Source organism: Styela clava, chromosome 7, assembly GCF_964204865.1.
Source record: "Styela clava chromosome 7, kaStyClav1.hap1.2, whole genome shotgun sequence".
Lineage (NCBI taxonomy): Eukaryota > Metazoa > Chordata > Ascidiacea > Stolidobranchia > Styelidae > Styela > Styela clava.
Genome location: NC_135256.1, coordinates 7,608,376 through 7,622,540, shown reverse-complemented (window position 1 = coordinate 7,622,540; position 14,165 = coordinate 7,608,376). Strand labels below are relative to the sequence as shown.

Sequence of the window (14,165 nt, the reverse complement as noted above, 5' to 3'; positions counted from 1 at the left end):
AGCGTTTGTTGCCAGAAGCGCAACCATTGCAGAAAGTTTTTCCGCACTTTATCATATGGCAACATTCACAAAGCTCGGCAGAGAAATTCAATCGAATACCTGGAATTTCCACGATGCCACGTACAAGAAAGCAAAAATGGGAACACACGCGAGTCACATAGGTTCCAATTAAAATTTTCGCCATTCATTCGCCAAACCAATAAAACAAAGTTTATATATATAATCAAGACACACAAATACCTTCGGTATATTACTGAGTGGCGACGATGCGAACTTTTTGGGTCATTGGAGTATGTTGCCACCCAACCCAATCAAATGAGGTATAAAATATAAAACCGGCTCAGTACCAATTCCATCAACACATCCACTCTTGTTCGTTCATTATATATATATCATATCTTGTCTGGTTTCTTCTTTTTTTTCAATTTGGGATATTTGAAATTACTGTTTCATGGTGAAAGGTGCTATTCTGAGTTATGCTATCTAATTCATTCACTTTCTGTATTTGTATTGCATACAATTATGCAGATCATAGAAAAGTTCGGGACCAAATGGTTAGCATGCAGATACATATTATTCTAAAAATTTGCATATCTGGGAATGCAACAAGTGAAAGTGCACAAGTAAAAACATGTAATTCAAGGCGGTTATCACATTCCAGTTTAGTATCGATAACGCAAAATATTTTGCAAAGTCATAAATCTTCTTCAATTTGGGGCCATTCATTGTTAAATTGATGGTGGGTGAATATTTGTTTTTGTTATCACGGTGATAATTAAATATCATAGTGTGAGAATTTTTCTGGATTTGTCGGTAATTTGTAGGATTTCATTCTTTCTCTGGTATTTTGGAAATTACGTATATCTTTGCTGGAAAAGTTGAGTAAGTACATCAGAAGGTATTGAGTTTTTTTATATGTATCATCGGCGAAGAGTTTTACAAAAAGCCGAGGTACAATTTGCCACGTCATTGCTTTACACTAGAAACGGGGTTCGGGCCGAAAACACGTTGAGGATCTGAAGGAAAGTAGATAAATAACTCGACTTTGACCATCCCGATGGCAGAAATGGGTTCAAGTTTGCTGATGAATAATATTTTTGGCAGCCCACCAATCAAATATCTAAGACTTCAAAATAATATCTCTTGAGTTTGCGTGCTTTGCGATACCATGAACATGAGAGCTGTTACGCCTCCAAGTAGAATTTTGTCGACCCGGCTTTCAAATTCTTGTAAAGCCTGAATGATCCGACTCGCAGAATTGAATGGACGTGTACTCTTCTGTTAATTTCATAATTCTCTACATAATACTATCGTGAAATATAAAAGTGATAAGTTCGCATACGGTTCACGAACCAACTGCCGACCGTCACATACAAAGGCAGATGGATAGATGCGCGAACCAACCTAATATGTTCGACTCGGCTGTGACAAAACATTAAACTCGACAGTGTTTGAGTTGGTGGCACTGAAAAGTGCCGTTTATGTGATTTAATGTGGCGATCCGACTTAAGAACTCTTCGACGTCTTTTTTGGCAAAAGCACGGCCTGGATGTTGGGTAACACACCACCTTGGGCGATTGTGACTCCGCCCAGTAGCTTGTTCAGTTCTTCGTCGTTCCTAATAGCCAATTGCAGATGGCGAGGAATGATCCTGCTTTTCTTGTTGTCACGGGCAGCATTGCCTGCCAACTCGAGAACTTCAGCGCTCAAATATTCCAGAACTGCAGCGAGGTACACGGGTGCCCCTGCTCCAACACGCTGCGCGTAGTTTCCTTTGCGGAGCAGTCGGTGTACTCTGCCGACTGGAAATTGCAGCCCAGCGCGGGACGACCGGGTCTTAGACTTCGCCTTCGATTTGCCGCCTTTACCTCTTCCAGACATGTCTTTCGTTTTTTGTGCGTACGGTATTGAATGACGAGAGATCGCGCTCCAAGCGATATTTATACCTCGACAACGGTTCAGCGGTGAACAAAAAACAAACTAACATCGATCTTCTTCTCGAAACGCGACTCTCTCGCAGCCTCATTTACATACGCGCTTGTATATATAATTTTGTGAGACTCGATCACCTCATTCCGACAAAAAAGCAACATGCCGGCCACTAAAGGTAGCAAGAAAATGTCAAGCAAGACGTTTGCTGCGTAGTGGTCTGTAGCTGCTGTGTGTACAATGGCTGGAGAGGGATTGCGATATGCCGATGTTGCGGCACAAAACGTCCCACAGGATATATCATGGATTGATAGGTCTTGTGACCTCAGCTTTAAAATGCAAAGGCAAATCAAGAGGGATGAGTTTTGGAAGTTTTTAGAGGACCTGGGAATAAAGATAGAGGAAGTAGATGGCATAGTTCAGTACCCAAATGGGACAACTGAGGTAAGTTTTACGAACAGGCTTAAAGCGCTCCAAATGGACCGCATGCTGTGGAAACTGAAGCAAGAGGGCAAGCGCCTACCGGCTCATAGGCTCATTGTACCAGACAAATTACCACTGTACGTGAATTGGGTGCCAACTAAAATGAATGATAACTTAATAATGAACTACATAACAGAAAACCATGGAAAACCAGACTCGATTGCACAACTAAAAGACAATAAAGGAGTTAAAAACGGATCAAGGCGAATAATCATTAATAGGGAACATTTGGTTTCTAATCCGATTAAAAGTTATATAAACATAAGCGGGTTTAAATTATTTGTGAAACATCCTGGTCAATTGGAAACATGCAGTTATTGCAACGAGCCGGGGCACATGAGGTTTCAATGCCCTGAAAAACAAAAACGAAATCCAGAAATAATCTTGCGAAAACAAATTGAAAACCAAAAATTAGATCCAAAACAAACCAGCAACACGGAAAATCCGTTACCAGAAAAAGAATTATCTAGCCAAACCAGTTGGGCGGAAAGCGTAGAAATAGAGGAAATAAGCAACAAGGGATTATCATTGGAGTCGGAGAGAACAAGAGTGACACTGGAGAATACAATGAAAAGTAACGAGAATGAAATTTGCCATGCGGATAATATAATAACAGGCAAAGAGGCAATTCACGACAAAATAGAATCTGGAAACCCCACGGGAGAAATTGATAGACCAGAACGGGCGACGCCCGATGAAACAATATCACGTCATCACGACGACAACAAAAAGCATGACCATATAAGGAAATCGTCGTGTGAAGACGAAGAGACCTCGTGCGCATCAGACAGGAACGATCAAAACAAGGTGGGGTCCAGGTCGACGGAGTTATGCGACAGTACTACGGATCATGAAGTCTTTTCTGACAGCTTGAACCTTACAGAAGAAGAAGGAAGGAACATCAAAAGGAAATGGGAAAGCTACAGTAGCGGTGAGTACCAATTTCGTAAAGCTATAAGTTTATCATCCCCGGAGGCCACGACTAGGTGCCCAAATTGTAAAAAACACTTGGGATTGATAAGCGACCAAAAACAGGCCTGTTGCTTCAACTGTAAGCATGAATTCGAAGTCTTCCGCACATGTTGCAGAGATGATAGGATCATGATAGCCCCAAAAAGCTCGATCGATTTTCACCAGCCAACTGTTTGCCTAAATTGCGAAGAAATAGCAATTCCAGTGGATTGCTGTCATACGCTCATACCGTTAAACAGATACCAAAATAAGGGAAAGTGCCCAAGATGCCGAGAGGAATATAAAATTTCATAGTAATGGACAGAATAAAGGCAATAACACTGAATGTGAACGGCTTAAGAGGACATATCAAGAGGTCTGCCCTTTTTGAATATTTTAAGTCACAACAATATGACATAATGTTTTTACAAGAAACACATAGCCAAGTTAAGGACGAAACGAAGTGGTCTGAAGAATTGGAATGGGGTCACGCTATTTGGAATTCTTACAATAGTCAATCGGCAGGGGTGGGAATCATAATAAATACGTCCAAAAACAATGTAAAATTCCTAGGGACAAAGTATGACAATAAAGGCAGAATCCTAGCGGTTAATTTGGAAATTATGGAAACTAGATTTACCCTGGTTAATATATATGCCTATACCTCCTCCCCGAGAGTTAAGAATAGCCAAAGAGTCAATTTTTTTGTTGAAATGTGTAAATATTTGGTAACATCATACAACTTAATTTTAGCAGGAGATTTCAACATAACCATAGATCCGAATAATGATAAGCGGCCTTCCAATTCCAAGCACCCTTTCCTGCAAAACACACTCAAGAAGATAGTCCAAAATTTTCATTTAGAGGACACCTTTCGAGCCACCAATCCAAAAGTCAAAGAATTCACCTTTCACCACGCTCTTGGAGCGGCACGGCTAGACAGGATATATATCAGTAACTTAACAATAGTAGATAAAGCCTACCACCTTTCAATTTCGTGGGCAGACCACGACGCAGCTGTATTGGAAATAAATTTAAAGAGTATAGAAAAAAGAGGCCCAGGTATGTGGAGAAATAACACAGGTCATTATAATGATAAAATATTTTTGCAGGAATTTGAAGACCACTGGAGAAAATGGATCACCTTAAAAGAATATATGAATTGCAATTGGATCGAATGGTGGATTAACATCAAGACAAGAATCAAAAAGCTCCTCATTAAATTTGGAGCAAGAGTCAGAAGGAGAAAGAAAGAAGAAAAAGAAAGGCTGGAAATACAACTAGATGAAACAAGGATAAGATTGAACAGAGGAGAAAAGGTACTGTCTCAAATAATACAAATAAAATCAAAGATAATTAAAGAACAATCAATCAATTTTGAAAGTATCAGAATGAAATCTAAAATAGACAATCTCACCCCCTCCTCAAAAAACCTACAATTCTTCTTTTCCAAAATCAAAAAGAGACATAAATTAACAGAAATCAAGTCCCTAAGAGACAGTAAAAGCATTGTTCAATCAAAAATTAAGGAAAAATTGGATATAGTAGAACGTTTTTATAGCTCTCTATACAAGAGAAAGGATACATGCCCAAAAACTCAGGAATTCTTTATATCATATATCAAACGAGTCTTGACAGAACAACAGAAAGACCAATTGAAAGAAGACCTCTCCATACCAGAAATAAAAAAGGTGATATCGGAAATAAAACCCAACAAGTCTCCTGGACCCGATGGTATAAGTATTGAATTCTATAAATCTTGTTATCATATCATTGAAAAGCAGCTACAAATGATTCTAAACGAAATGTATTCAACACCTGACCAGACAGAAACTGCTAACGGAGTCATCCACCTCATTTTTAAAAGGGGCGATAATACTGATACTAACAATTATAGACCTATAACACTTCTAAATTATGACCTAAAAATTCTGAATAAAATCCTTTCTAACAGGACAAAGAACATTCTCCCGGATATAACGCACCCCCACCAATTTTCAAAACTTCCGAACAAAATCATCGACTTGAACCTTCTTCTGAGAGAAATAACTGCAGACACCAGAAACCAGAAACTAGGATCATTAATTTCCCTGGATTTCCAGAAGGCCTTCGATTCCATAGATCATGGTTTTATGTTCGCTACTCTACACAAGTATGGTATGCCAATCAAATTTATTAGCTATATTAAAGCCATCTACTCCGGACCAAAATCTAAAATACTAGTAAACGGACATCTTTCTAAAAACATTACACTCCGAAGAGGCGTAAGGCAAGGGGATCCCTTATCAAATGTACTCTTTACACTAACAACGGACTCACTATTACAGGCTATTAACGAAGACCGAAATATCCACGGAATTAGACTCCAAGGTATAAAAGAGGAAATCAAAACTCCAGCATTTGCGGATGACACCGCTATCACCACCCGAGACGAATTGTCCGCAAAACGAGCCATTGATATGGTAAAGCTCTATGGGAACGCATCTGGTATGGTTTTAAACTTATCCAAAAGCAAAGGTCTGTGTTTTGCACGTAACCAATATGACCTACAAATAAACTGGGTCAACTCAGTGCAGATCGTCGGAATTCGGTATGGGAATGTAGTGAATGGGAAAGCATGGAATGACAAAATTAATGAATGTAAGGAAATCTTACATAATATTGGACATAGATCGTATAACTTAGAGGAACGGAAAACAATAATTAAATCTATCATACTCCCCAAAATGCTGTATCTAGCTCAAACTGAACCACTCGGACCAAAACACAAATATCAAATTCGCAAAATAACCCAGAATTTCCTATTGCCAAACAGAGAAGACATCGATTTCAACATACTAACCCTGGCAAAAAGTGAAGGAGGCATCGACCTACCCAATATACCCTTGATTTTAGACCTTCAACTTGGTAAAATTATTTTACAGCATCTACAGAAACTCCATGGCGACATCGAACAAGACAAATCTATCTACTCCAGAATCGACCAGCAAATTGGACTATCAATGAGAAACTACATCGGCGACAAATTCAATAATTCAAAACCGCACACCATAACCCCGCTTATGCATTGGAAAAAAACCCTCGACATAATAAAGAAATATGAGATCGATATAAATGAAATCCGCACAACTCCTATACGAGCAATTTACGATCGTATTATCCATGACCAGAAGCCGAAATACGCCGGGAAACTAATGACGACGAAATGGGAAAACGTGACAAACAAACTACTAAGTCAACAAGAGATAATCCTTAATTGGAAATGCGCGCACTCCATTTTGCCTACTCGAGCAAAATATCGAGTCAGGATGGCTTCCGGGACAGACCTCTGCCCATGGTGCCACAATAGAACTGAAACCGAAAGACACCTGTTCAATGAATGCAAAGAACCAGCCAAACTAATGGCAACTGCGATCTGGATCTGGGCAGAATCAAACGAGACGACTGCACCACCAGTCACCACCAAAATAACAATAGAATACAATTTTGGAGATCTTATTGAAAATAAGAAACGAAACAACCTGTGTATTCTTCTATCGAAAATGAAACAATGCATTTGGAATGAAAGAAACCTGATAACCTTTAACAAAATGATACCAAACTCGAGAAGAGTGTTCAACAAGTTTAAGAAAGAAATAATATGGCGCCACAAAATAGAAAAAGCTAAAGAAAAGAGTTTCGATATCAATCTACAAGAAGAAATAAAGACCATCGAACTGCTGAACGAGAGAGTTCTGAGAGATCTCGGCATCACTTGAGCACAAGGACATCAACGAAGGCGACAGCCATTGTCCCTGACAACAGCCAAGATACAATATTATATAGAAACTGAACTGCATCAACAGTTCTGAAAACACCACAGCTGAAACGCCTCTCTAAATCGAAATGACCTGTGAGTCAAATGCCTTAACAATCAATAGAGATAAAGATTTTTCATCACCCGACGATCGTGGAAAAACTCAATGAGCGTTTCTAACAGTAAATTCGCAATGGGGTAATATTATCGTGTTGCAGATATGCACGAGCGTGTATGTGTGTGCATACAGATACCCTGATTTGCAGACTGTTATATGGCACCCCTACTCAAGGACATCCGACACCGACAAGCCCAACCCAGATTCAGTAACACGTATACTCGAACATCCATTCTGGGTCAGTGTTTTGTATTGCATAACACTTCCACGTTAGCCTTTATAATATTTGCATCTTTACCCTTTTTTCATCTTTGTTTTAGTGCGTGATTAACATATATATGTATGAAACCTGGACCCGAAAACTTAGCCCCCCCCCGTGCCTCAGACATGTAGATTCCAAAACTAAAACTACCAAGAGAACTTCATCCTAAATTGCAGACGAACCAAACTACTGAAATTACGTGATTCACCACAAACGGTAGAATACTATAACTAGCTGGTATATAAGTCAAAAAGGAACAGATCACTTTCGAGTAGCTCATGAGAATAATTCGGCTCATATACACAATAGAAAAAGTTAGGAAATGTAATAAACAATCTATACTCAAACATAACCTCTGATATGAGGAGTGAATGAATAATAACCGTGTACGACCTCTATACAATAAATATTTATCTGTCCCTAGCCTAAAATTATCCCATGAATCCTCATACAGTAAATACTTACCTGACCCTGGTCTAAAATTATCCCTTGCATACAATAGCCAGGCGTGTATACTCAAACATAACCTCTGATATGAGGAGTGAATAAATAATACCCGTGTACGACCTCATACAGTAAATACTTACCTGTTCCTAGTCCAATCCTCATACAGTAAATACTTACCTGACCCTGGTCTAGAATTATCCCCGGCATAAAATAGCCAGGTGTGAACCCATATAGTAAAATACTTAACTTACCCCATAAAGTAAGTATATGTCCGAACAGCATATAACTTACCTGACCCTGGTTTCAAATTATCCCGTGCATATATAATACTTTCGTTAACCTTACCTGTGCAGTGATACTATTTAGTGTATATACTCATGCTAGTGCTTATTTTTTACTTGTGTGCGTTGTGCTCTTCATATTTTCTGCATATGTTTCGAAACGTGAGTGCAGGGAAGGGTTGGGTAGCAGCCTATAAGCCGTGAACCCAGAGATGTAATGCCCTGGAGCTGAAGGATAGTGGCGCTATAGATGTAATATATGTAACTCAATAGTTGTAGGGCAATTGGGGTTAAGTTAAAATTGATACTCAATTAAGCCAACTTCATGGAATCCGCCTTGATCCCAAACGCATATGCCGGAATCGATAGACTTTGAAAATTACCACAAGCGTTAGAATGCAACAATTCCGCTAGTATATAAGCGGAAAACCTATAAACAATTATCGAGAAGACCCAAGTTAATTCATGGACGAGACGTTTACCTCTCTTTCAGACCGTGATCCTTCAAGCCTCACTCCTGTAAAACACCGTCTTTAAAGCCCCCTAGTCGTATTTCAAAACCGTGAAAGACTCTAAATACGAACGGCGACCGTGTATGTAAGGAAATCCTACCCCTGATATAAATTTGCCAATGTACTTATAGGGAGACTTGCACCCTGTATGACAAAACCGTAAGCCGACTATACCCACCGACGCCCAACGTGCAAACACAAAACCCCGTATGTGCCAAACTCTAATGTAGAGTGAATTGTACATAAACCTGTTTTAAAATGCTTATATATATTTTTTTCTTTGTGTACGTACATTTTTTTCTGGTCAAATAAATTAAATATTAAGAAAATGTCAAGCAAGAAACAGACGCCGAAGGGCGACAAAAAGAAGCGCAGAGCGAAGAGAAAAGAAAGCTTCAGCATCTACATTTACAAAGTACTGAAGCAGGTACACCCCGACACTGGAATTTCCAGCAAGGCAATGAGCATCATGAACTCGTTCGTCAACGATGTATTCGAAAGAATTGCCAGCGAATCGTCTCGATTGGCACACTACAACAAACGCTCAACCATCAGCAGTAGGGAAATCCAGACTGCTGTCCGTTTGCTTCTGCCAGGCGAACTCGCGAAACACGCTGTTTCCGAGGGAACAAAAGCCGTCACCAAATACACCAGCTCCAAGTAAGTCGTTTTCGCGGCTAACGAAACAAAAAACGGTCCTTATCAGGACCACCCACACTATATTGTACGAGAGTTATATAATATAAATATTGCGTCGCAAATTTTCACCCCAATGCGAACGAAGTATGTTCGCATACGACAGACATCGGGACTTTTGAGACCGGTACGCGTTTCACAGTCTTCCGGGAGAAAGACGTCGCGAACGGCGGCGTTTCTTGTGGAAAGAAGAAGTAATTTCGAGTCGACACAGTAGCCAACCAACAAGTAGTCAGTATTGGAAACGCAAACTCACTATTATTATCTGTTGGTATTAGCGCGAGTACAAACTCAAACTTCCAAAAAAACGTGGTGGCTCTAAAAAGAACCGCTGTCAGCAACACGCCCCTGATGCGTCGCAGTTTCGAGGCAACGACTCATATCTTCGTCTTAACTCAAATTAGTTCAATAATGTGGTGGCTCTGAAAAGAGCCGTTTGGTAATTAGTCGATGACGCCTAAGCACGTTCGCCTCTGATGCGTCGTGCCAGTTGAATGTCCTTGGGCATGATGGTGACACGCTTTGCGTGGATTGCGCACAGGTTAGTGTCTTCGAAGAGACCGACCAAGTAAGCTTCGCTCGCCTCTTGCAGCGCCATTACGGAGCTGCTTTGGAAGCGCAAGTCCGTTTTGAAGTCCTGAGCAATTTCCCGAACCAATCTCTGGAAAGGAAGCTTACGTATGAGCAACTCGGTCGATTTCTGGTATCGGCGAATTTCTCTCAAAGCGACTGTGCCTGGCCTGTATCGGTGAGGCTTCTTGACGCCGCCGGTCGCAGGTGCGCTCTTTCTCGCAGCCTTTGTGGCAAGCTGCTTGCGGGGAGCCTTACCCCCGGTGCTCTTTCGTGCGGTCTGCTTGGTTCTGGCCATTTTTTTTTTGTTCAACGATAGATACTCTCGCGTAACTGATTTAGAGCTCGAGCCTCAAGCGACTATATGTACCGACCGGGTAACGTCTTCTAATTGGCTAGACATCTTTTGCGCGCCATTTTTTCTCTCCTTTTCGACGACGGCCGCCCCGCGAGAGGTTATAGCTCGATAGCGCGTTTGGCAATTATCATTGTCAAAAAACGCAAACCCGTAAACAATGTCTGGACGAGGTAAAGGAGGAAAAGGTTTGGGAAAGGGGGGAGCAAAGCGTCATCGCAAAGTGTTGCGTGACAACATCCAGGGAATCACAAAGCCCGCAATCAGACGTTTGGCACGCAGAGGAGGTGTCAAACGTATATCGGGACTCATCTACGAGGAAACTAGAGGAGTTCTCAAAGTATTCTTGGAAAATGTTATCCGTGACGCCGTGACATACACCGAGCATGCCAAAAGAAAGACTGTTACAGCCTTGGACGTCGTGTACGCTCTGAAAAGACAAGGACGAACTCTCTACGGGTTCGGCGGTTAGATAGCTCATCCAACGAACGTTTCAACAACGGCTCTTTTTAGAGCCACCCATGCCATTGTCAGAACTGGGGTTGTTTCATTAATTTTGAAGTTTCACACTTGACCATTATATTTAGATATATATCGTCGACTTGCTCGTGGACTCAGGCAATTTTACGCCTTGCTTGCTATCGCTTCGAAAGCGTCCGCCCCACATTTCCCGCTCTTTCGTAACAGGCGTTTTCTTGCTCGTGGACTAGAGGCATTTTGACGCCTTGCTTGCTATCGCTTCGAGAGCGTCCGCTCACATTTCTTTATCGTGGACCGGGGCAATTTTTCGCCTTGCTATCGCTTCGAGAGCGTCCGCTCACATTTTTCCCGCCCTTCGACTCATTTATTGTTCGTTCGTCAATCGGTCCGCGCGAAATATATTTCCCGCCATTTTGTTAAAGCACGTGGCAAAGGGATCGAGGGCGTGTAGTTAGCCAATTGAATCTCGTAAAAGATCAGAGGTTTCGAGTGACGAACTCTTTGTGTATGATGTTCGGGTGGCTCTAAAAAGAGCCGTTTTATATCTCTGGCGATCCCACCTATGTCTGACTACTTCTTTTTGGCGGCGGTCTTTTTCACAGTCTTCTTTTTGGGGGCCGACTTTTTGGGAGTCTTTTTTGTCGCCTTCTTTGCGGCGGGCTTCTTCGCAACCTTCTTTACGGTGGCCTTTTTGGTTCCCGTAGCGGTTTTCTTAGCCTTGGGCTTCTTTGCGGCTGCCTTCTTCACGGGTGCAGTCTTCGGCTTCTTGGCTGCTGGCTTTTTCTTCTGTGCCGACGCAGTCTTATTTTTCTTTGGCGGTTCCTTTTTGGTAAGTCTGTAGCTTCTGGGTGCTTTTGGCAAATCCGTTTTAAGCGCGCCTTCGTCGACCAGACTTTTGAGGGCCCTCTTAAGGTGGATTTTCGCCTGATCTGATTTCACGCTGTAATTTGCTTCGACGTATTTCTTTATGGCGGCTCGCGAGGATCCATTTTTAGTGTGAGTAGCTTTCACGGCGGCCATTGCCATTTCCTTGTAGGATGGATGCGCTGCAGGCGCCCGCTTCTGAACGGTTTTCTTTGCGGCAGTAGACATGTTGCGATACGATTGTTCTGACCAGGTTATGTCGATTAAAATGTAACTCGTCGCCACCAGACGCTCTATGTTTAAGGACCTCGCGAGTCCAAGAGCGGACGCGCTCGAAACGCTATGCAACGTCGCGTCACCGAATAGCGTAACTTTTGAACAAATTTGTGCTTGTCTACTCGCACCAAAAGTAGTTTTGAGATCGAAGCTCGATGTTTTCCAGCAATACAATGGTGATGGAGTAAAGAACGCATATATACGCTTTATCCAGCACTTGTTTCTCGAATTCGGAAAGCGTCACAAACGTGATAACCGCTAAATAAAGTGAATTACGACACATCTTCGATTTCCTCGTTTTTGGCAATTGTACATACAACAAGACGGATTTTGTACTATTACCTGGCGATATCGCTTCAACTATTAAATATATTGTTGGCAACTGAAAGATACATGACAACAACATTATTGGGGCATTCCATGGACGCAAATTCACGAAAGCAAGAGCTTTTATCAGACATCTACTTCGCGGGAAAAAAAACTGACGCATTTTTTTATACAATTTCTTCGGTAGCTTTCCCCAAATCGAATATCGGTTATAGGTTCCTGACTTTTTATCCGCTCTACATATATACATATATAGAGAGAGAACAGTTGTAAGTATTTGGCATGCTCGTGAAGATTTCAAGTACGAGTGTTATTTAACTAAGCCAGAAGATTAACAAACTAATGGTTTTTCGTGACATCAGAAAGGCTAAAATAACAAAACAATGATATTTTTGGCAGCGTTTGTTGCCAGAAGCGCAACCATTGCAGAAAGTTTTTCCGCACTTTATCATATGGCAACATTCACAAAGCTCGGCAGAGAAATTCAATCGAATACCTGGAATTTCCACGATGCCACGTACAAGAAAGCAAAAATGGGAACACACGCGAGTCACATAGGTTCCAATTAAAATTTTCGCCATTCATTCGCCAAACCAATAAAACAAAGTTTATATATATAATCAAGACACACAAATACCTTCGGTATATTACTGAGTGGCGACGATGCGAACTTTTTGGGTCATTGGAGTATGTTGCCACCCAACCCAATCAAATGAGGTATAAAATATAAAACCGGCTCAGTACCAATTCCATCAACACATCCACTCTTGTTCGTTCATTATATATATATCATATCTTGTCTGGTTTCTTCTTTTTTTTCAATTTGGGATATTTGAAATTACTGTTTCATGGTGAAAGGTGCTATTCTGAGTTATGCTATCTAATTCATTCACTTTCTGTATTTGTATTGCATACAATTATGCAGATCATAGAAAAGTTCGGGACCAAATGGTTAGCATGCAGATACATATTATTCTAAAAATTTGCATATCTGGGAATGCAACAAGTGAAAGTGCACAAGTAAAAACATGTAATTCAAGGCGGTTATCACATTCCAGTTTAGTATCGATAACGCAAAATATTTTGCAAAGTCATAAATCTTCTTCAATTTGGGGCCATTCATTGTTAAATTGATGGTGGGTGAATATTTGTTTTTGTTATCACGGTGATAATTAAATATCATAGTGTGAGAATTTTTCTGGATTTGTCGGTAATTTGTAGGATTTCATTCTTTCTCTGGTATTTTGGAAATTACGTATATCTTTGCTGGAAAAGTTGAGTAAGTACATCAGAAGGTATTGAGTTTTTTTATATGTATCATCGGCGAAGAGTTTTACAAAAAGCCGAGGTACAATTTGCCACGTCATTGCTTTACACTAGAAACGGGGTTCGGGCCGAAAACACGTTGAGGATCTGAAGGAAAGTAGATAAATAACTCGACTTTGACCATCCCGATGGCAGAAATGGGTTCAAGTTTGCTGATGAATAATATTTTTGGCAGCCCACCAATCAAATATCTAAGACTTCAAAATAATATCTCTTGAGTTTGCGTGCTTTGCGATACCATGAACATGAGAGCTGTTACGCCTCCAAGTAGAATTTTGTCGACCCGGCTTTCAAATTCTTGTAAAGCCTGAATGATCCGACTCGCAGAATTGAATGGACGTGTACTCTTCTGTTAATTTCATAATTCTCTACATAATACTATCGTGAAATATAAAAGTGATAAGTTCGCATACGGTTCACGAACCAACTGCCGACCGTCACATACAAAGGCAGATGGATAGATGCGCGAACCAACCTAATATGTTCGACTCG

General features: G+C 40.9%; 2 protein-coding genes across 7 annotated transcripts in view; both read left to right on the top strand.

The window, feature by feature from the left end:
- Positions 1–14,165, top strand: part of LOC144425256 (histone H5-like) — a 321,238-nt gene that overhangs the window by 303,317 nt on the left and 3,756 nt on the right. The window lies entirely within an intron of this gene.
- Positions 2,061–9,102, top strand: LOC120327674 (uncharacterized). Of its 6 annotated transcripts, XM_078114496.1 has the most exons (6): positions 2,239–2,373; positions 2,549–3,343; positions 4,117–4,682; positions 5,318–5,515; positions 5,691–6,003; positions 6,288–9,102. In XM_078114496.1, exons 2-6 carry the CDS (start codon positions 2,749–2,751, stop codon positions 6,395–6,397), a joined length of 1,782 nt encoding a protein of 593 aa, XP_077970622.1. In that variant the 5' UTR covers positions 2,239–2,373; positions 2,549–2,748; the 3' UTR covers positions 6,398–9,102. The 6 variants fall into 6 exon arrangements, 5 of the variants coding, with proteins under 5 accessions (XP_077970624.1, XP_077970620.1, XP_077970619.1 ...); XR_013477279.1 differs by having other exon boundaries at positions 2,061–3,343; positions 5,318–5,520; positions 5,691–5,850; XM_078114498.1 differs by lacking the exon at positions 2,549–3,343 and having other exon boundaries at positions 2,061–2,373; positions 4,476–4,682.

What these genes read in the sequence shown, in the direction of transcription:
- LOC120327674 (XM_078114493.1), top strand. Translation starts at nt 2,170, where the DNA reads ATGGCTGGAGAGGGATTGCGATATGCCGATGTTGCGGCACAAAACGTC. An exon ending in ATGTTCGCTACTCTACACAA is followed by an intron (nt 5,516 to 5,690) that starts GTATGGTATGCC and finishes TCACTATTACAG; the next exon opens with GCTATTAACGAAGACCGAAA. An exon ending in GAATGACAAAATTAATGAAT is followed by an intron (nt 6,004 to 6,287) that starts GTAAGGAAATCT and finishes ATTATTTTACAG; the next exon opens with CATCTACAGAAACTCCATGG.